At 39.8% G+C, this 23,824-nt stretch overlaps 1 protein-coding gene across 2 annotated transcripts; it reads right to left on the bottom strand.

The window, feature by feature from the left end:
• Nucleotides 1-462: 462 nt before the first annotated feature.
• On the bottom strand, nt 463-23,824 carry LOC105391265 (RNA-binding protein 38). Of its 2 annotated transcripts, none has more exons than XM_038112535.2 (5): nt 23,436-23,824; nt 17,911-18,037; nt 5,667-5,733; nt 2,819-3,039; nt 463-2,249 (listed from the first exon to the last, which is right to left on the bottom strand). In XM_038112535.2, exons 1-5 carry the CDS (start codon nt 23,655-23,657, stop codon nt 2,116-2,118), a joined length of 771 nt encoding a protein of 256 aa, XP_037968463.1. In that variant the 5' UTR covers nt 23,658-23,824; the 3' UTR covers nt 463-2,115. The 2 variants fall into 2 exon arrangements, with proteins under 2 accessions (XP_037968463.1, XP_037968464.1); XM_038112536.2 differs by having other exon boundaries at nt 463-2,246; nt 23,436-23,823.

The following is a 23,824-nucleotide window of genomic DNA, read 5'->3' as shown; positions in this document are numbered from 1 at the left end:
CCTAGTTCGGCAGTGGAGGCTAAACAATAACTTTTATGAGACATCTACTTTAGCCTTAGTATAGTTTAGTTATTAGTAACTGTGTAATGTGTTTTTACTTAATAAAGATATTAAAGATTAAAGATCTATAACAGTACAAGTAGGCGGTCCTAATAAAATAAAACACAAAATTTTACCTTAAAAATTTATTTTTTCAATTTATATTACCCTAAATTAAGTACATATCTTATTTAGTTAGATTAAAATAACAATTATTAAGTATTTATTATGAATTCATATTTATATAGGTATTGTATTAAGTACATATAAATAAATATGATTGTGCTTAAATTACTGCAAATGAAATGCACTATTATGGACTCTCGGTAAACTTGATGACACCGAATTATATTTTATTATTTTAAAGATATGTCTATCCGTTACTATTTGTATATAAACAATACAATATGTTAAGTATATGTATGTAGGTACGTCTATATAAGGCAAGATGGCCGTAACGATGGCTAAACCATATATATGATTCATTATTTGGTGCGTACTTATAATTAATGTTTATTAATCTACTTATATTATTGTGTATAATTCAATATATTAGATCGAACCCCCTCTTGCGCCGGGTCTCGAGACCGCGGCCCGATCTTCAAACATTTAACAAATTTTATTATTATTCCTCGACATAATAAATAGTTATCAACATGAAGATTTACAAATATCAACAAAATAAATTACCAATAACAGCATTATACAATAATTATTATAATTAACTTACGATCTAAACCAAGATTCAGTGAGCTAAACTCCGTCTTCTAGTACTTATCTAACATGTATTGACGGCGCTGGCTGCTTTCCTTGTTTTTTTACAATTTTTTTAGAAAATATTATATATCTGTAGTTCTAAAGTCACTTTTTTTTGTGAAACATCAAGTAATTAAATTATACGATCGTTTCCAATAAAAAAATACATAAAATAGTCTTGATACTGGACACCACAGCCAGCGCACATCTCTTATTACCTCCTAAACTCATTATATTAAAATTACATGGACTAGTGATTGAATTATTCTACCTAGTAAGTACTATACCGCTTCTGGAGAACAAATCTAAATTATATAAGGGCATGTATAATACAAAATATACTTTGATTTACTAGAATAGCTTAAACTTAAACTAATAATATATAGCCCTTATTGCTCCCCGTCTGGCTTAAACCGAATCCCTTAAGTAGACAGATTGAGCAATACGATCATATTACAGACCTAGGAAAGAATAGGCGACCGCCAAGTTATACTTAAAATAGTACTTTAAGATGCCTAACAAAGGAGGTACATTATACAGGAAGTACAGTGTAATGATAAGGAGCTGCCTTAAAAATACGATTACCAACTCTATCGTGGATACCAGTCATCGACCTTTCAAGTGTTCAATTTTATTGTCTCTTCAGCTGTTTCTAAGGCTTTCATTTATTTAAATATAATAAAATATTGCTGAATTTAAAAGAGTGAAGGTATTGAAGGCAAGAAAGAAGGCATTGTACAATAACTATCTTTAAGTATAATGATTATAGATAAGGATAAAGTTTCCTTAAATTAAGTTTATTTGACGCTAAACTTTACACTTTTTGTGTAACTATTCTAAAGCAAAAGCTTTCAGCTTTGGTCAAATTGCTAATATTTTTGGTTGCATCTTTAACTGTATATTCCATCTATTTAGCTTTTTCACTATACAATTATTTGGCTATCTTGCGGTAACGATAATAATATCTAAACTCTCGATAGTTCTGTTAAATTCCCATAATATGTGGACACAACCACATTATGATATGCGCCGTTGCACATCAACAATATGGACTTAATTTCACGTTTTCACAGTTACCTTATTTATATTTGCTTATGTATTGAGACTCGCGGCTAAATTTATGCAATTATGTACCTGAATATGCCATAAGTAATACCATAAGCTGGGATTCAATTGACAAGTTTGAATATAAATTAAATTACCGTCACCTTTAAAATAATGTGAAACTTGTCAATCTTATTCGAACTTATGCCAATCGATCGATGGTTCAACGAGTCCGCGAGTCCTCGAGAAGTACTAGGGTAGCAGATTGTGAAGGAGTTACTGCATGCGGGCCTCCTGCAGCTGCGGGGGGTAGGAGAGCGGGGGCAGGAGGGGCGCCTGCACCCCGCCGGACGGCAGCGTGTAGTAGGGCGACATGTAGCCCGCGCCGCTCGCCGCCGCCGCCGCTGCTGCTGAAAGGAATACATATTTTAATATTTATTCTAAAGGTACATCTGAAACATATTCGTCAAAGTAAAAAGTAAGCGAATAATGCTGGTATTTCGCGCATGATTGACGTATTGGTGGCAAGGCTTCCAAGTTATTCATAAAGTTATTTACCTATCTAGGCGGGTAAAAGTATTAAAATTATTAGCATAACAGTAACGATAAGAATGAAGTTTCTGTACCTAAGTAGTGTACTTATCGATAGTGTATTAAAACCTGTCTGAATATTTATGTACGGTGACTGAACGAATGAGCGTTCAAGACTAGAAATGATAAGGATAGAAGTTGCTGTAACTATGAAACTATTGATTCCTTTTGCTTTACAAATTTATAATAGAATTTCCTATGTTGTGTGTATCTAATCTAGTATAATTTATAGATACTTATAGATCCCTGCAAGGAATCTAATCTATTTAGGCCTTCATCCAGTCTACGTAAGAGTAGAAACTGGCGGTGCATCAGTATCGGTTGCCAAATTCATCATTGTTTCATATAGCGACTTCGTCACCACGCTCGCAGAAGTAATCGTGCAAACCTGCAGCAGTAGCGTAGGGGTCGAAGCCGGCGGCGGCGTACTGCTGCTGGTAGGCCGCGGCGCCCTGCGCGGCCGCCTGGTACTCGTACAGGTGGTTGGCGGCGGCCACGGCGGCGGCGTGCTGCAGCTGCGGCAGCTGCACCAGCCCGCCCGCGCCGCCGCCCACGCCGCTCACGCCGCCCATGTAGCTGGGCGCGCCGTACACGTAGCCAGGCGACAACCTGCACGGAACAATATACAACATGAAACTTCAGTTGTGTGGTTGCCGTCGCGCAGTGACTTTTCATAACCTCAAACCGTAACGGTAACATAAAGACCGACACCGATCGGAGAACACCCGAGCGAGAGAACGAGAAGGCGAGAAACTCATCACACTATCGCGTCTCGGGTGTTCTCGGTTCTTCTTGGCGTGAGTCTGGATCAGGCATAAAGATTCTACGAAAAATCACCGCCGAAATTAATACTCTCAATCACACTCTAGTAACCTAGCCCCGCCGTGGAAACGAGCACATCTAGATTATGAATGTTAGTAGACATCGACTTGGGTTTGTCGGTATGCAAGTTAGGTAGTCAATTGTGTGAAATACGTATCTAATTCCATTTGGAATATAAATGTGGATATCTTGTGCGTCAATGAGGAAATACTTAAAACTTTATAGTTTGAAATAGTTGCTTCGCCCACTCCGCCCGCTCTACCGAAATAGGCGACATACTAATCTGTCGTTTCGTTTGCGTTCTTTCCGTATCATCAGTTGAAATCATTTTGAAGTTAAAAATAACGTCACCGTTTCGTTTATTGCGGTTCTGAGTTATTTCCACTCTTAAATTTCCCATACCAACATTCTTAGTAATTTATAATGCCTGCATTAAGGTATACCCCTAAGGTCCCTAACAAAAGATAATAATTGTAAGATATCTAACCCAATATTCAATCCCTTTAATTATGTAAATTGGTATCTAAGCGCGACGTGCCTGGTGGTGAGGTAAGGCGGTCAAGTGGCGGTCCTCGGGGGTCCTCAGGGGTCCTCGTGGCTGCTGACGCTGCAGGCCGGAGGGTGCTCGAGTGACGCATGCGCGCGCTCGCCCCGCCCCCGCCGGACCGCCCCACCGGCTAGAGGACCCGCCCTCCCGGCTATGTACCTATGTACTATGTTGTAACTTGTAACTAGATTCCCAAAAATTCACCCCAAGAACATACAGCGGAAGTTTGAAACACACGGTCCTTTTCGGAGTTCTAAAGTGTATGAAAGGTTTAACGCTACAGTACAGATCTAAGTAATTTAAGCGTGTAAGATCCTTAATAAGAAAGTTACAATCATTGTGTATGTAGCACCGTTTATTAAACATTAGTTATGCCCCGTGGTTATTTAAAGAAACATGTTATGACTACGGTTTTATAAAGAACTACAATAGACAGTAAAACACGCGCAAACAGCATTAAAACTGGCGTTACATTTACAATCACACAAGCCGTCACATCTAGGTCACAACGACGTTCAGCCACAGTCTAGTACATTGCAGGACAGGGTAACTAAGGCAGAAGGTTACAAAATCAAGGGCACTCCATATCTTGGACAGATATCTAAGTAATTACTAGACATACTGGACGGACTTTCATAAATAAAATAGTGTTTTAATTTCCAATAGGAGATGGACATATAGATATGTATTGTTCATGTGTAATTTGCCGTAGGTGCCTATCTGTTTTTCTTTAATAGCACAGAAATAAAATGTTAGATTGGATTGGTAGCCTAATGACACCAGATCCCTGTAATGATTGGACATAATTGATACAAACAAAGCGTGATTAATGGATAAGCTTTTACATGGCCATTTGTCTGTAAAGAATGAAGATTAAGATGAATAATTGATTTGGTTGTCGCCCAATGTGAGTAATTATACTGATGTGTGTGGGGCGGGCGGGCGGCGCGGGCCACGTCTCAGTGCAGACACAGCTTAAATATCAACACCCACGGGATGGTCACAAGTATGTGAAACCGGCTATGACTGTCAGTGGGAGTTTGTCGGAGTACAGTGGAGCTGTCAATGTTTAAGCTGTGGGCCGGCGGGGTCGAGCGCGCGCCACTCTACGCAAACACGCGCGCGCTCGACCGCCCCCCGCGCCGAGGCCCAACATCACAACTCTCTTATAAATAATATAAGTGTATTAAACGAAATCCACCACCAACAAAACTCAAATCAACAAAATCTTACACGAACACGGCATTAAACATAAAATAAAGAAAACATAGAGTGTCGATAACGATGCGTACTGGTAGGGCGGCGATGAGCGGCGCGGGCGGGCGGCGCCGCCCATGCCGCACAACGCACATAGCTTCAACAAAACGGAAACAGTAAAACAACCCAATCGACTAATTCACACCCAAAACGAAAAAATCCACTCTCACGCTCACGCTTGCCATAGATACCTATGTGAAAATGTTTGGTAATCTTAGTCTAGTTGCAGTCCGCAGCAGGGTCCCGGGCCGCGCCGCTCGCCTCATCTACCGAGACAAAAGTCAGCTCAGATCCGCTCCACTTATCATCCTACACTAGCTTTCCCTAACTCTAAACCCTACATTTCCTTTCCATACAATTTGCTTCATGTTTTCAAGTCCAGGTGCTCCTCAAGTTAATATTGTGCTTCATCACATCTATTTGATTCATAATAAATAGTTCTTGATGATAATTGATATTGCTCTTTAAAGATATTCTACATCCATTAATCTCTGATTTTTGTCTCGTGAGATGCATTTATTTGACGTCGATAGTGCTGGCAAATAACGAAGTGTTGAACCATTGAACATTGAGATATGAAATAGGGAGTAGCGGTACAAACGGCTCTTACCCGTATGGCGACTGTAGCACGGTGGGGTACCCCGCCCGCACCCCCGCGGCCGCCGCCAAGTTGAACCCTGGAACAATACAATTCAGATATTAACTTTCTAAGATAATATACATAGATTATGGATACCGAAGTAGATATTAATATAAACGATAAATAACGATCTTATCTGTCTCTCTGATTACTTATGTGCATGAAATCTTAATAATTTGTCATGAAAGCTTTCCTGGAAGTCGGAGCAGCGATCTATTTCTATTTAAAAAGAAGCTACTAAATACTTAAAGTGTCAACGAAAAGAGGACACGGGATTCCAACGGAAAATATTATCTCGCACGTCGTGTAGGTACTTGTCTAGCTATTTTAGTTTGTCTTAGCGGAAGTGGCTCGAGAGGACTCCTAGAGAATTACTGGGATTGGACCAATTCCAAATGACACACGAGTCAACTTAAGGCACAGGCACCGTCAAAATGTTAATTTCTTTTTATTGCATTGTTAAGTCGCGGGCGTGTTCTATTTCGGTCGCTCGCGCGCCGCCCGGGCCGGCAGCCATGGACATTACTTCGTGAAAGAAGACGACAAGCGATATCTATAAATGGCATTCAGACGTTGGCACCGAGAGCGGAATGAAGCGAACTCCGCCCAGCGCCGCGCCCCCCTGCCCCCGGTACACTCCGAGATCATCAAACTATAAGGCTTTACATATATTTGAGCTTTCTTATGAAATCATGGTGGAATTACTGTGTCGAACCGAAGCCCTAATAAAATTCTACGATGTCTGTACCTGTACCAATACAAGTCTGAGTAGATAATTAGATATTCAATTTCCTGAAAAACACAAAGTAATTTTTAAACCTCGGAAATTACAAAATTGAATAATTCACAGATGAGCGATCATTGCGAAACGATAATAATCACAAATGTCGCATTTCGGATCCGGCAATCACGATAAGCGCAATACTGATTGCTAGCGTATGGCCAAAAAGCATGACCTCTGCTCAGCTGCTGGGTATTGTGATGGGGAAATTTCACCGGTGATTACTGCGGATCACATCCGCCGGACCCGGATGCAGTCGCGCTCCGCAAGCTCAGATAATATCGACCTTCGCCAGACTAATCATCACTTGACCACTCATGTGTTATTCTATTCCCGATCATTATGCCAAGTCACCTCGATGGATTTTGGCGCGTAATACCAAGTACTGTTTCAAGGTTTTTGGTGACTTGGATTGGGCACTAAATTGGATTATTTGGTCATCGTTCAAATTGCACATCAAGAATAGCGTAGTATTTATTAGTGTCATGTCTACAATTTACTTTATGGTTGGTGCAACCGATTGGATAGCGTCATCGATATGTAAGTGGCATCAAGGGTGGCGGGCTGGCGGGTGGACAGTGGCGTGCGAGCGTGCTGCGCGATCGATGCGCGACCATTTGACGGCCGAGGTCGAACCACTGTCCACCACCAGCCTTATCTAGATTCATTTACTTTTTTTCTTTTCCCCCATTACCATTGTTGTATGCCCCGAATACAGTGCACTGTAGGTCTTTTGTTAGCCGTCTGTGACCCAGATAGATTTTTAGTCGTAATCGATTGTGGCTTGCCACACAATGCTTGTTAGTTAAATATTCAAGTTTGAGCTGGTTATTTGCATAAGTGAGCAGATATTTAAGCGAACTGACATAATTTTAACTGACAGCCATAGGTATAAATCGTTTCAAAACCTAATAAACTCTTACTATAAAGGTATACCTCATATAATAGGCATAAGCTACGAAACCTATGAAATCGACTATGTAAATGACTGTTTACACTCAACATCAAATGTAGTAGTCAACTGCTTGTTTAACAACATGTCGTTTTGTAATCCCTACAAGATGCAGTTGTGGCGACGGTGCTACGCGGTCCGCCCTTCGGGTGAGCTTTCATTTCAGTTTCAGCATAAGCCGAGTAAACAACGTTTAGGAGTTTAATTCGAGGCGGGATACATTTTATGAGTAATTTCTGAACGTCTTCAGGACTGAGGGTCGTCGAACTGTAAAGCTTATGTCGACATGTAGGTACATAGGTAGCGTAGGTAGGTAGATACTTAGCGCCGCAGTTGTCTGGATTCTTCGGAAATACGATTTTAAACGCAAACTCGTCTGCAGTGGCAGCGCCGCGCCGCGGTGCTTATTTATTATTTACTGGCTGTGTTTTCACTGCCATTGTTAACTCGCACTACTATCGTTAACCTACATATATGCCGGGAACGAATGTAAAATATAAATATGGTTTATAGGTTTTTAATCTTCGTATATACTAAAAAGCTCATTTATTGGAGCCAAAATCCGCAGTAAATTTAACATAAAATCGGCAGAGTTTGCTTTGTAATCACATTGTAGCTTGTAACGTCAACATGTCGTACAAGTTGGCAGCCGAGAATAGAACCCGGCACCGCTAGCGGCTACTCATGGCCCAGTTTGTAGTAACAAAGCTGAGTTTTGATTGTTTGACCGTGACTGCGTTTAGCGCGTCTAGCTTTGATCTAAAGCTTTCCTAATTATATTTCAACGCATTACATCATGAAATTGAGTACATATTTATTTGAATATCTAAGTAGTGGTTAAGTAATTAATTCTCGGCTCCTGCAAATATATTTTTTCATGCGCATGCACGTGCATGGCATTTTTAGAGGTAATTTATGATTCGGTATTAAATTTCTTCGGTATTAAAGTACCATACCTAATGAGTCATAGAAGCTATGATCAAAGAAATGGTCAGCGAGGGTATTTTTCTACGAAAGATGGTGTTGAAAGAGATAAGATGGTCGCTGCTGGCTCGCTGCCAGCGCGAGTGTCGCGCGCAGGCGACGGTCCCAAAACTGCGTATATTTAGACAAAATAAAGAGCGCACGATCACAAAACGAGACGCGAGTCTTGTTTTATAAATAGACGCATCGTTCGCCGACCAGCAGCCTCGCGCCATCAACCTCCGCCCAGCTGTTGCACATAAAATATAACTTTCAGTTTTGACATTCACTTCGTTAATTCATTGCTCCTTCGGATGTGTTTCATATAGTTTATCATCAACCAGCACAACACCACCCTCGAGCCTTGCTTCTTCCAAAACGCGCCGCAACACTGTCAAGTGTCAACCCTCCTCGGTCCTCATGTACTACTTACACGCAGTATTAATTACCCGTGTACACGACTATTTAATTGAATAGTTGCACGTTAATCTCCTGGTGGAGGATTAAGGAGCAGGGCTTCGGGCGGAAGTCGTGCCTCAGCTCGGGTTACACGTGGAGCCGCCGGAACCACCGGACTCGAGGGTTCCTGTGCGACAGTTCTCAACACCACGTAGGATATTACCGCTTGATACTTGTCTGGCTTTCAGGATGTCTTATGATAATGTTATATACAGCACGTTTGAATGTTGGATAGTCTATTGTGTGACACGTAGGTTTCAGTAATGGTTTCCTAACCGAGCACTTAGTTGGTATGTGAATAATATTATGTAGTTTTAGTTAAACTACTGTACCGCGAATAATCTAATATGCCACTATAAAGTCGGGCCGAATCAACCTATCCGCATAATTTATAGAATACCTAGAATGTAAAGTCGGTCGGGCGATTTGACCTCGGTCTGTCAGTATTTGATACTGCATCGCCCGATACGGAAGCCAGTATTAGAACTTGGATCTCGTTCAAAACCGCCGAGGTGACAACCGTCTCCTTTGATCAAAGTTATCTCAACTCTAAACCACTTTGCTCGGTGGTAGGTTCTTCTAGAAATTAATGGGGCATATAGAGGTGGTTAAAGCAGAGCTACGATTTGTGTAAGTTTTTGAAGAAAAATATTCGGACGAACCCCAATGAATCTCCATAAGTATCTTGCAAGTTCATTTTTTATCAGTATTTAGGCTATTATATTATGTTTTATGATATATTCTATTTATGGTGGCGACCATGGCTCTTGGAAGTTGACCACGTGCCTCGCTGAACCTACCACTATACCAATTATACCAATTATATGTATCCGTTCTCAGCAAATAAAATATACATACATGTCTGATTGTTAGATACTATCTCATAAACACACGGCATTCGCGGTATTACAAATTATACGTAGCCATAGCATTATCCTATACCATAACTGGCTGCTTCATTCATTCTCTCATACAACAACTAACTATGCGCGTGCGAATAAAATGTAGACTACGCATCGTCGTAAAACTAAAGGGGCGGTTATCGACCGCGACGACGCGTGCTAACTCATCAGTGCATTCATCGGCTAAATCCCATAGCCGAAATAAAAATAGTTGGGGACATGGTGATGTACAAGGGGTGAGGCAGGGGTAGTCCACATGCATAAGTTAGTGCAGCGCCGAAGGGCGCCGGGCAAGGCACGCGATCCGACGCTACGACAATGGATATGCCTCTTCGATGCTCAAGTCAGAGGGGCTACTGTAGCTTGACGAAACACGAAGTTTTGAAGAGCCTCTCTTATATCAATTAAACGCATTTCCCAAGCAAGAGTACGTCCCCAGTAGCTAGCCGACCGCGGTGGTTTTACGTGTAGGTACACGTAGACCTACCGTATGCTTAATCTATTCTCTTTGCCAGTAATTCTGGGTGGTATAAATAGACAACGCTTAGAGTCAGATATTAATATATTAGCTATAGGAGTCTTGGCGTTAGGAGTAGCAATAATCTTATTATCGAAAAAAGTTCTTTCCCTTAATTTGGTAGTCACAAACATTACCACAAACTGGGGTCGTGTAGGATTACACATCGTTTCAGACGTTCCTTTGACTGCGGGGTGCAAGAACAAACCCCTGGCTGGGGCTCTTCATTAGTCGACCGAGTAGATCGCAAACTCAGCTCGTGGCGGTTCACGCTTCAACAATTCATGAGTTTCAGTTCATCTACATAATTAATGACTTAGTACACTGATAACAGCTTGGAAATTGGATAATAATTAAGGAAACATATTCTTGACGCGCTTTTATCACTCGTATCGTATCAATGCGGCTAGAAAATCATAGCATTGTATAAAAGTGTTAGAACTTTTTCATTGCTTGCGAGTATTACTCTTTTTCGCAAAAAATATTGAAGCAATTTAGATGAAACTTTCAACCATGTTGTCCACGGAAAAGACGTACACGACAAAGCGAAGCTCGCGGGAAAAGCTTGTCTTGATATTAAACATCACACGGAACAACCATAGCCGCTTTCAGTCGCTGATCATTAGTTCGCCCAGTCCGGCAGGTCTATTTCCCGAAAATCGATCGCGTAGCATCGTGTTGATACTGTGGTGAAATGTTTTCAGCGGTTACAAGACAGGTGAGAATCGATTACTGGTGTGCTCACACTCAATAATTCATGTTGTGTCGCCCCGCTTGTTTGGACAAGTGCCGTGTAGGACGGCCTTCCAACTTACAATTACTATATTACAATTTTAACTATGTTTTTACAACGAATGCCGCTAAAGCTAACCGCACTAAGGCATGCTTGCAGTAATTTTATTTTGAAATAAGTTTAAAAATATAATAATTTCTCAAATTATAACTATACTTCATGTAGTAACCTACCTATGTTTCTTTCGCTACAATTTGTATTGTGATGTAATGGTAAATAAATGTTAACACATAAATTATTTCGTTACGACTGTAAGTACATACACAATACCACTACCTAAGTATTCCAGCGACTGTTATTAAATATTTATGATTTTCAGATGGAATTAATATCAGAAACAGCAATAAAAAGGGAAACTGGACTTGACTTCAGTATCAAACTACTGAAACAGATTAACGCCTGTTTATTTTGGCGCGAGCTCCGATGCGCGCTAGTCGAAGACGGACGCATTAACGCTTCCATCAGTTACGAAAGAAATATACGCTTCAAAGTCGTTTTTCAAACGAAAAATTATTCACAGTTCTGCTTAGCAAGCAGCCCCTTACTGTCCTTCCTTTATCTGTACCTACAATACATCAAAATGTACATTATGCATTTGTCAGCCGTGTTTTCTGTATCCCATTATGCAAAGTATTAACAATGCTAAGTTGCAACAGGCTGGATTCATGAGGGCATCTGTCCCTGTCTATCTGTACCGGTGAACAGCTCCAGTGCAGGTAAACTACGTATTTTAGGGATCGGAACGAGTATTTCTTTTGTGAGGAATGAGCAACCCTTCGATACACTTAACTAAAAGTAACGGCTGTAAGTAACAACGGTTACCAAAAAACGGTTAAGCGAACAACCGGCCTGATTTCTTAAGCTTATCGTCCTTAGCTGGTTCTAAAACCTAAGAGACCTGTATGCTTATAAGCTACCCAGGTTCCACTTAGCAACACAAAGACATAACATAAAAGATCCAACGTTTTATTCCAACAGTGATTGGCGATTTAGTCACAGGATTTGGCGTTGATTTTATCTTTCATAAATTTCTGAAGGGCATCATAAACATGCCCTGGCGCTGTCGTGATTCAGTCGAAAACATAATAACTGGATATTAATAAATACAGGACAATGATTGGTGCTTCTGGAAGCAGCGATGTTCTATGACCTAACTGTTTGAACTGTAGGATCTTTTAAATGTAAAACCAAAACTTAACCAATATGTAGTATAGTGACTTAGCTACCGTATACGGTGATATTATATCTGTGGTACAACTGCACGTTGCCCGCAGCTAAGCCAGGCCCCCGCAAGGAAAACATGAAACATGTAAACATACTGTTGTTCTGGTCTGGTCTGAAACTGAAACTAAACCAGGGTAACTGTCGTGAATTTCCGCAAATATTGCCAACATTGAAAACTAAGCTAAGCAGAAACACAATTAGTTTACTTCTGAGTATATTTCTGCCACTATAATTATATCCTGTAATTCCATACTTTTATGGTTTCCCTACAAAGTAAAATTGTAGTTTAAGTGTAGTATCTATTATGCTGTTGATTGGGCCATAATTAAGCTCCTGCTAGACACATGTCGGTCTCGCTTCAGTATACCGGTGTGTGTGATAGATCGATAAGCAAGCGATGGGGTTGCCACGGGACAAAGCCGCGAGTTGGGCGTTATGCGCGCGCGCTGGTCTAAGGGTTGCCACTAAATACTTTCATAAAAATATTTACTTATGTACACACATGTATATGTTTCTGCCACTTCAGTCACCTGTAGCTGTATTGTTTCACTGCAGGAAAAACTATAAAATTCAGCTACTTACCAAATTAAATTAGCGATAGCGGAAACGGCTCATTTGAATGTATGGTAACTACTTTAGACGGCAGATGCTTCAGAAGTAGATACTCATATACATATGTATAGTAGATGCACACCTATAACGCATTTTTCTTTACTTATGTAAGCTTTTTTTCAGAATATGTTCGGCATTTTGAGTCAGCCTTTTGCTTGAAGATCTGTATGTATAGTATGTATACTTTCACCCAGTGTAACGGGCACTTTAACTGCAGTCCTGACAACCCTGGTGACAAAGAGCGGCATATGGCGCGGCCGGTACGGCACGGCCAGGTGGCGTCACGGTCTCGCACCCATTGTGTGTGCCCCCCTGCCCTCCCCCCTCCTCACCCCCGCCGCCCCGCGCGTCCCGCCTCACCCCCGCGCCGCGTGTGCACGCGCAACGTCACCGCACTGTACTTGTACGGTGGTACTTCTGTACGGTATATGCCGAAAATGTTCATCAAAACATAATAATATCACTTAGGTTTATGGTACATAATATATTAGGTAAGTATACTCGCGAGCGCTGAAAAGGTTTCAGTGACATAATATGGAAGTGGAACTGTAGGATCGGATTTATGCGATGAATTTCTCAAAATTTTTGGAAGGTCCATACAAACGGTAAGTACTTAATATTATATCAATAACTATAAGTAACTAGGTATATTAATTCTTAAAGTGAACATAGGAAAATGATCAGATTGGAACCACCTAATCAATGTAAAACGACCTTAACAATATTTCCCCAAATCCAGCCCTTTCCATGAAATGTAAAAGTAAAATTATCGATTGTTTATATGGCAGATGCAGCTTAATTGTTTCCATTATCTATGTTTATGGTGCAGTTTTTATAAAAACACATGCAAGCTTCCGTAAAAAGCAATCAACTTTTTATGAGCAGATGTTTTTATTATTTGGATGAGCCTTATTGTAAATTTTCAGTTTATGATAGAATGGTCAGATTGCTGAAAGAAACTTTTAGATAAACGTTCATAATCGGAAAGTCCAAAATAAGTCATGAAATTACATTGAATAGTTTTTCATGCAATCACTGGAAACCAGCATATTTTTAGAACAGGTTTACCTGGAAAATTTACTTGATACTTATGGAAGCTTCTCTAATGCCCGTTTTCACCAAGACATCCTAAATTTTAGGAAACTTTTAACTCATTTTAAGGATCTCCTAAGCGTAGAATGGTTTTCACCACTGACGAACTGTCATTTAAATTCGTTAGGGACTTCCTAAATTTAGGAGGTGGAATTTCGGCCTCTTAAAGTTAAGTGACAGTTTTTTTGTTTGCAAATATACTTCTAGCTACTCAAAATTAGATATATTGATGCTATTGAGGCTATAGAATTAATCACAGATCGTGTATTCGACCACGTAATTACGTGAGAGATGTCGAGAGACATAGCATTTTACCAAAAAAAAAATATGGAGTAACATCTTGGATACTTGAACTTTTTTCGAAGGTCCAGATTAAGTAAAGAAAGTGTCCTTTTCCTCCTTACTAGGTACTTAAATATTGAGTTCCAGGATTAATAATACCATTGTAATTTAGGTGAAAATATATATTTAATTTAAATTAAAACATATTATTTTATTACACTCGTCAACACTCTGTTCCACCAATGAATCAGTTGCTAATGATATTGCGCTCTGCCACTTCTTCTTCAAGTTCCGTTTCCTAGCGGAACAGAGCAAAGCAAAGGTGGATTTCTTCAAAATAGTCAAGTTTCAAGAAAATAATTGTCCGCGTTTTCTATTTTCCGCCATTGCTTCCTGCACTTTATTAAATTATACTTCTTCTCTTTTGGAAGGATAAAATACAATTTCCGTTTTTTTTTTATTTACAAACAAAACGTAATAAATAAGGCGATGTCCACAAATATTATACTTTTAAAAGCATAGACAATTGACTAACAGGCAATGTTGACAGCAAAATGAATGAATGAAATTGAATCGGTAAAAAACATCACTAGTATTTAGGTGACGGATTGCTAGGGAGCTCTTAGCTTGATGAAAATGAATTTACGTAGGGAGTGCATTTAAGAAGTCTCTTAGCTTAAGAAACTTTTAGTAATATGACTGTTTAGGATGTCTTGGTGAAAACGGGCATTAAGGACTTAAAGCGGTGGCAGCACCATACTTAAACACTCAGATATACTTTGCGGTTAAATCAACAGATCTTTGCAATGCTACGCCGCGCCCCGTAGCGGTTATCTACGCCTGGAAATAAAAACAAACTTACAACATATTCACGTAGGTTCCAAACCGAATTACCTACTAGGTAAACAATTGTTCGTAATATACTGCGACACAATATTTGTATAAGTAGGTGCATAATATACTTATTTAATAGCCTTCCTTTAAATACACCAGTGCAATTAACTTGTACCTACTATATAGTGCGCCAGTTGTAGCAAACGGAATGGATTAAGACAATCGGTGCCGTTTCAGCAGTGAATAAAAAATTATACTTCATTCCACAACGGCCATGTCTATCCAGTTTGTATATCAAGTAGGTAGGTACTTACTTAGTTAGCATCGTACATGAATTGTCAACAATATTGTAGTCTCAAGTAGGTACACTACCTACATACTTACTGAAACAACTCTAAATTATTATAACCGCCTACTAAAGTGCATGCTTACGTTGTCTATCATTATCAAGATTTCAAGGAGTATGTAATACGGACTAGGAAATGGCGCAATGCCATTCATACATACACACAGTCATACAAAATATAGGTAAGTACATTAGTTACACTGGTGTAGGTATTTTCAAAATTACACTTTGATGTAGCTGTAGCTGTACCCGTTTGGGTAACAATGTTGGTAGTTGGTACAAAATCTTAACAAATGATGTACGTAACAAAATCGGTCTCTCATGGTGTTGGTATTGAAATATCTTCGACCTTAATTTTAGTTTTTCCACTTAGTTAATATAATATTTTATGTATTTTTTCAATACTTTTTCAAAGTACTTAGGATAATCTTTTAATTAAACCCAAAATAACTGCATAAATTACGGAAAATACTACGTGCTACAAAGGATTGTGTCTCGTTCATCATATTTAATCATAGACCGCTTGACAAAGTTAAACCAGTGGTTAGATCACGGATTTAGTCTGTGAAGCGAAGCATGAATGTGACGCCGGCTGCTCTGTGGTGCCACATTTATTTCTGACTATGTTTTAATTGCCTGGACAGCTATTTGGCAGAAGCTTATCTTCCGCATATCTTAATGCATCGGGACGGGTTTTCGTTACGACGTTTTAATTGCGAAGTAAGAGCAGGTGGAAAGTGCATACAGCATTAGATACGTACGCGTAATCTATTTGTGATTTTCATGAGTTGCCAATTGTAAATGGCATACAAGGCCCTTATGCACCGTGTATGTATAAATTATTTAAACACCCTGACAAGAAACAAACAGTTTTAAATCCCGTGCGTGCTTTACACTGGTTAGGGCTCAATCAATTAGCGGGCAAGACCCGAGTACCGCTTCCGGTAACGTTTAGGGACTTCCGGCGCCACCCCCGGCGGAAGCACGGGCCGTACGCCGCACTCCCGGCCTCACGGTGGAACCCCCCTGCCCCCCTGGGTGCCTGCTGCCCAGGGCCCCCGAGGGGAAGGGTAGAGAATATGTGGTTTGCTCTCTTTGGTTGAAGTCCGATAGGACGTGTTAAACGGAAGGTGTTTTGGTTTCCGTAACAAAAGTTGATATTCTGATTAATTCGAGCGACGTTTTTGACAAAGTCATGGTTTTGGTATTAAATATAACATAATATTATCATGTCCCAACAGTTTTCATTCATGTTACGCAATTTTATTTATTAATCGGTGGTTAGTTGGTTACAATTATGACGTCTGCATCTTCAAGATTTGTTTTTTTTATTTCAAAAATGAAATAAGTAATGTTTAGTTTTAGTAGTAAGATTAAAAACTAGAAGTACACTAAGGTTATTATGATAGAAAAAATAATGGATTAGATGTTATAAAGTGTACCTTTACAATATTTTATCATACACCTTTATCGAATTAAATGAACACACCGACCTATTGACGCTATCCACTATCCGTAATTTGTAACACTTCACTTTTGATGATAATAAAATAACCAAAAGAGTGTTCGCTATCAATTTATTAATCATAGACACTTGAAAGTGTTTATTTAATTTAGATTAAACCTAATAATGAAAAATAGGACAATGTTTCAAACTGTAACAAAAATAAAATTTGTGATTTATGAAAAAAGATTTTAGAATCTTGATTCGAAACAATAATTTTAATTTCAGATACGGCCAGAAATAAAGATGTGATCCAGATTTTGACAAACAAGAACCTATGAATATCTCAAACACGAAATTCCAAAACACGTGTATGTTGACCCCCACAAAGTACTCGTAATCGCGTTGTCAACCAACAGAGCCACAACCTATTATCAGCTTTAAGCCTCAGATGAGAAGAATTTGTATGGGTTGTCTGCAGCGAGTCATTTTTTTACGTCTCCTTGTAAGAAAGGGACAAAAAGGACCATGTGTTGGTTGACAAAAAACGTTGCGTCTACAATCAGCTGAGTTCCTTTGATAAGCCAAGCTCCGTGGTGGCTTGTGTCATTGTACTGTGTCAGGTGTACAACACAAATTAAGATAAGGCTCTCAGGTACGCGTTTCACTAGATTTAAAAATGTTTGCATGAAACTAGGTTTTTGGGGGCGTTTTTTTTATAATTTTCATGAGTTAGGTACACTAATTAAGTGAAAATATAATATATGTATCTAATGTATGAGGTACCTGAATCATAGCTAAAACACCGTTATCATCTTCTTTCAAACGTTAAATCAAAAAAGAAATTACTTATATTTACTTCATATCTGAAAGTACCTAACATTGAACTAAAATAACATTAATTATCTGCAATGTGCGAGTCGCTTTAACCAAGCTTTATTATAGCCTCTTTGCCGTATCCGACCACAGCTATCATCCTCCTTGCTCTCACTGAAATCCCTAACAAGACTAACCTGGCGTGAGGTTCCCCCGTGGCTTGGCTCCGAGGATGGCGAGGTTCACGTTGGCCTTCCGGCCGTCGATGATGGGGTTGGGGTCTTTACAGGCTCGCTCCGCCGCCGCCCGGTCGCCCATTATTACCTGAAAGATACATGGAGGTTAGGATACCAGTTGACGCTTCTCGGATGATGTATCAAAAGGACCGTAGTTTGTATATCTTATGATTTTTTTTATTCATGATCAACCTGAAACTGTTTTTTCAGGTAGATTGATATGAAAAGCACGTTAAGCTGTAATTGTACTTGTACAAAATTTCTACAGTATTAATCTTGGATCAAGGGCGTATGGCCCCACTCGTGCGTCCGATTTCGCTCCTGAAACCTTAGAATCTTAATTGACCGATTCAAATACAAAATGGCTTGTATACTCGCTGGTGACGTCATGCATTACCTATTGTAATAAATGCGCGGGTCGCCACCTCGACGATTTGAACCCACCAGAGTAAGCAGACCTTTAGTACCCCCCACGACGCTTACAGCAGTAGGCGAAAAAAGAGAAACAGTATCAGTAATCAAGTGTCTTCGTATAATAGTGGTCGCATCGGTACACCTATACAAACAAATGCTATCGAATGGAACCGATCGTCGAGGCCTTTCCATGGTGACCTCCGGATGCGCAAAGGTCTCGATATCCTCTAAAAGTCATTATGGAACACACATTTTTTGTTTGGTCATACATACGCCACGCCAGTCCGTATATTTGAATACGATCAACGAATAAAATTTGCACTCATGAATTTAGATCGTACCTTGTGAGATACTAGATAAATGTTTTCGATGTTTTTAGGTAGGCATGCATACATGCATATACTTATTGATAAAAAAGTGTAACAAAAACGTTAGAGCGGTAGTATAAGCTGGGTGGGGTAACGTGGTCGCTTCTCACGACAGAATATATGCCGGCGGTGACATAATAAAATAGTATATCAATGAGTTTCTTTAGATTTCATGTAAATCATCGCTCTAAGGTGTGAAGGAAAACATGTCCCGGTTCAGCGCGGAGCCAGGTTCGGACCAGCGTGGTCAGCATGATCGAAGCCATACTAGTTATTATTCTGTGTCGAAGCTTAGGAACACAATTTGGACCACAAAGGTTCCAGTGAGCAAGATGAAGGAACTAACACCCTCACATATGTACCTACATGTATAATAAAATAGAAGTACTTAAAAGACAAAATATTTAGGTAACTTTGCTAATACCCTTCAAAAAACGTTTGAGTTATAGTTATGTAGGTGCCTCTACATAACTATAGTATTATTAAGTGAAGTAGGTAATTATTAAGGTCAACCGAAGTAATAAAATATTATTATTTTTGAATTCATTCATTCAATCAAGTTTGTTTTCGTTCGACTCAGTAGAAATGAAATGCACAAAGCAATGAAAACTGCGATAAAACTATAACACAACTACCTAATTGGACATTGTGCTCTAAACTAAACTTTAAATTGGTACGTTACCTTATGGTTACAAATCTACCTGAAAGTGCAATATATCTCGAATCTCGATACAATCGCCCCATTAAGCTAGTTTTACGATCATCCACATCCATGCATCAAAAGATACTGAGTAGGTAGGTATTTTTCAGTGGACAAACGTAAAGTAGTAGTAAAGTACCTACCTATCTGAATATTAACAAATAATGTTAACAAAATGTAATTATCTTATACAATTCTGAACATCTTAAGTAGAGATGCCACGAATATTCGGCAACTATTCGGTATTCGGCCTATTCGGCCAGTTTTCTCAGTATTCGGTATTCGGCCGAATAGTAAGTAGTATTCGGCCGAATACCGAATACTTAAAAAAGTAGCAAATATCTTACTAAAATTAATTAAAAAAAAAACAATTTAATCGAAACATTTAACTATCAAACAATAATTAATTGCGAAAACCTGCGCTTGCGACAGTTGCGCTTTTCTTCATAAAATATACAATACCTGCTACTGAGACACAGGTATTTTTTAACAAAATATATAAGGTTTGGCTACTGATTCGAGTTGGTACAACTGGTGGTCAACCAGTTATACGGATCTGCCGTAAGAATAAGAAGAACAATCTTTAAATAAAACTTTAACTTATTGAATTATACTGGATCACCTGCCGAATATTCGGTGGCCGAATATTCGGTATTCGGCTGAGATCGCCGGCCGAATATTCGGTATTCGGCTGAGATCGCCGGCCGAATATTCGGTATTCGGTATTCGGCCAAATCACTATTCGTGGCAACACTAATCTTAAGTTTATTAGAATTCGTAGCCAGGGCGTCTACGGGTCGGCTACGACGGCGCGGCGTAGCAAGGCGTAGGCTCTCGTAGCGGGGAGGCGTGCCGAATTTTCCCACCCTTTCCATTCCAACGGTCCATTTGATTGTGCGCAAATCTTTCCGCCACGCCTTATTGTTTGAATTTAGAACACAATCATTTATACCATTGTATTGCTTTAAAAAAGAAACGCTCTTATTCAAATATTGGTTGTGTTCTAAAAGATAATAGGGGATAATTAATTTGACAGTCGGATAGAACGTAAATCATAACTTTAACATATTTTTAAAGCAATTAAAAAATAACTGCTGATGAACAATAAAAATAACCCTGGCTGGACTAATGATAGCTGGCTCTCTCACAGAAGGTATTAGTTTTTCTTTTTACATATGAGTAGATGAAAATGCAACCCTTCCTTCATTGGAAGGAGACCCGTGCCCCAGCAGTGGGGACGTGATGGGTCGTGATGAAGATGAAAATGCAGGTGGTTCTGGAGACTACATAAATTTGTATGAAATATTATCATTACAGTTGCTCGTAATAACACTCGTACACATCGAGTCCCTTACGTGTTTTGTTTGTTTAAAACGTTTAAAGGAACATACCAATAATAATATCATGAGTAGGACTTGTAGGAGCTGCGTACATGTACAAACGACCTTATGAGTAATATTGAGTTGTTGTAATTTTCGGGCTAAAATAATATTGTTTTTCATAGATTTTCATGATTTTAAATGTTGATAGACTTTGAAATCTAGAGGTAAAACGATCTTGTAACATAAATAAATATATCATCGTTGAAGTAACATCAGCCGTGTTATAAAGGCAGGCCAACATCTCAAATTTCCGCTAGAAAACATTTAAGCCAGTACATCATCAGCTTGAGTTCTCCCGTCCGTTTTAACCCTTTTTGTTCCATACATAGGCGTTATATTAGCTCGGGAGGCCGATTCCGCTAACGTCAGAGTGAACTCGATTGACAAGTCGCGTGGACAAAGGAAAACCTGATACCGTGCGGGCGCGCTTTGTTCCTCACTTCTTTGGTGTTCGCTCTCGAGTAGGTACTATTCACCAGCACGCAGGATGATGTACCACCGGCGAGGAGGGACACTCGGCACTCCGGGAAATAGTGTATGACTAAACGTGCGTTATTCTTCGAAGTGCCTTAATTTACAGGCTTTCATTGGACTTGAATGAAAGTTGTGATAACTTATTTTTCAGTATTTTCCAACCACTATAAGTACTACTATAAGCCTATACTATAAATACAGAAAAAGATTTATTTAGATGTGATTTGTAAAACTGATATATTATGTTAGCAGAATACGTGGTGAGGTTGAGGACAGTGACCTACGGGAATAATGGCGGTGACGCGCCTCGTGATTGAATTCGCGTTTAATTAAACCTCATTAATCTGAAGTATTTTTTTCGGGTACCATCTAATCTAATTATTTATAAGTAACGAAAAGTTGTTGTTGTATGGACATTTGTGTATTGAGGTTTATTTATAGGTTTAATAAACAATGAGTGAATATTCAATTAATTGGAATCCTACATGACCCTTTGTATATCTAGGTAAATATTATGTATATATAATTAAACGAAGCTAAACGCAAACTTAAATTCGCGATCACTAATATTCAAAAAATGTTGTACCGAAGTAGTTGCATACAGTACAGCGCAGTGCACAGATAATGCAGTTGCGTCACGAGTGGGGTGCGCGCCCCTACGGCCGGCCGGGGGCGCAGGGCAGCTAACTGAAAATAGGGTCCTGATTCTATTCCCACGGCCGCCGACTATTAAACATTTACTAAATTACTGCTACGCTTTGTTGTGAAACTGTCCCCGCCAGTTTAACCAAACTGCAGTTGATGCAACACGCCAATATTGGTATAGTCAGTATGTGAGTGCGGTGGTTTAAAACCGCCTTATGACTTAGGTAAGTTCTCAGCAGATTTCGGAGGATGTTCATTGTGCTCGTGGCTTTAAATGGTGATTAAGTAACTAAATAAAGTTACATATACTTAAGTATACGATAAGACCCATGGAAGGTTAATCAATTTAACTGAAACTATCTGAACTTGGATTATGGTTATAAAATAAATTTCCTAATGACCTACTAAGATAAATAAGGCAATATTTATGCTAGTACTAGGGCCTAGCAAGTCATCATCATTGGCCACAGCATCTATATAGATGATTGTTGCAGCGCTCGTGGGTTATCAGTTACGACGGCCGCACCGTCGTTGATGGCTGTATAGTCCAATAGCAGCACGACATTTTTTGCCACAATGGTTGCAGACGTAACGCGATTCCAACGGCCTAGCAAGTACAGCTCTTATAATAAAAAGACGAACCAGCCTGCTGTAACAGTAATAACCTGTACCTGTAACAGGACTGTAAAGCTGACTGTAAGACTGAACTGAAATTGTCTTTCCATTTGCAGAAATAAAGAGCATCATTTGATTAGAATCATGATGGTGTTTTAGTAAGTGAAGTACTCTACGTATAGTTGCTAGAACACAGTAGTGCACCTGTGAAATAATTTGCCCAGTGACTTCCGCGTGTGATGCAGACTCGCGATACCGGCTACCTACAGTTGATTGTTCGCAGCACCTACCTGCAGCACACTGTAGGCCACAATACACCGGTAACCTCCACTCACTGTAACGCTAACTACAACTAACATATGCGACAGTTTTAATGTACCAACGATAAGAACATCATTTCAGAAACATAAAGTGTTTAGTCGAAGCTGGCGGCTGACTGTACCTTAGTGTGTCGCGATAACACGCTGCCGTGTGCGATACGGCTTCGCATTTTTTAGGGATCCGTAAATATTAACAAGAAGCGTGTCTGAGTATATCTAATAAGGGATAATGGCGCTTTAGACTAACTTTACCCCAAAAAGTAACGTAACTTTCAGTTAATAGGAGCTGAAAGTTTCGTACAAACTTCATTTTCCATAGTTCAAAATTAAAATTAAGAATGCTGAAAACTTTCTATTTTGAACTGGTTTGTTGAAATTTGCTTCATATTACATACATCTAACAGCTTGTGTTACAGCAAAATACAAAAACAGTCTAATAATTATTTCAGGTTACAATTCACACTTGCCCGCTCATTTTTCAGCGGCCACCTAACTGCGCACAGGCAACCAACGCCAATACGTGTCACTTCACAAAAACTTCAACATGACTAAGACAAAAAATACTTACAAATCCATATCCCCGGCTTTTGCTGGTCTGTCTGTCTGTGATGACGACCGCCTCCTCTATGTCTCCGTACACGGCGAAGTGTTCCCGCAGGCTCTTGTCGGTGGTGTGGTAGGGCAGGCCCCCGACGAACAGCTTGGTCCATGTGGTGTCCTTCTGGCCGGGGAGAGCCCCCAGGGCCAGCAGGCCCTCGGGCTCGGCCAGCTGCGCGCCGGCCATCAGCATGCCTTGAACGGTCTCCGTCGCGACGGCCACTGTCACCTGGTATCACTAGAGCTCAGCTGACGCTGAACAAAACGCGCGATGGGTTTGTAAACACTGTTGGGGACAGCTTAGCGTGTGTCGTGGTTAGTGGTAGGGCGCCGACTGGCAAGCTTGGCCGCACGTGGCGA

The sequence above is a fragment of the Plutella xylostella genome, chromosome 5, assembly GCF_932276165.1.
Source record: "Plutella xylostella chromosome 5, ilPluXylo3.1, whole genome shotgun sequence".
Classification (NCBI taxonomy): Eukaryota; Metazoa; Arthropoda; class Insecta; order Lepidoptera; family Plutellidae; genus Plutella; species Plutella xylostella.
Note: the sequence above shows the minus strand (reverse complement) of the source record. Positions and strands in the feature narration are given on the sequence as shown.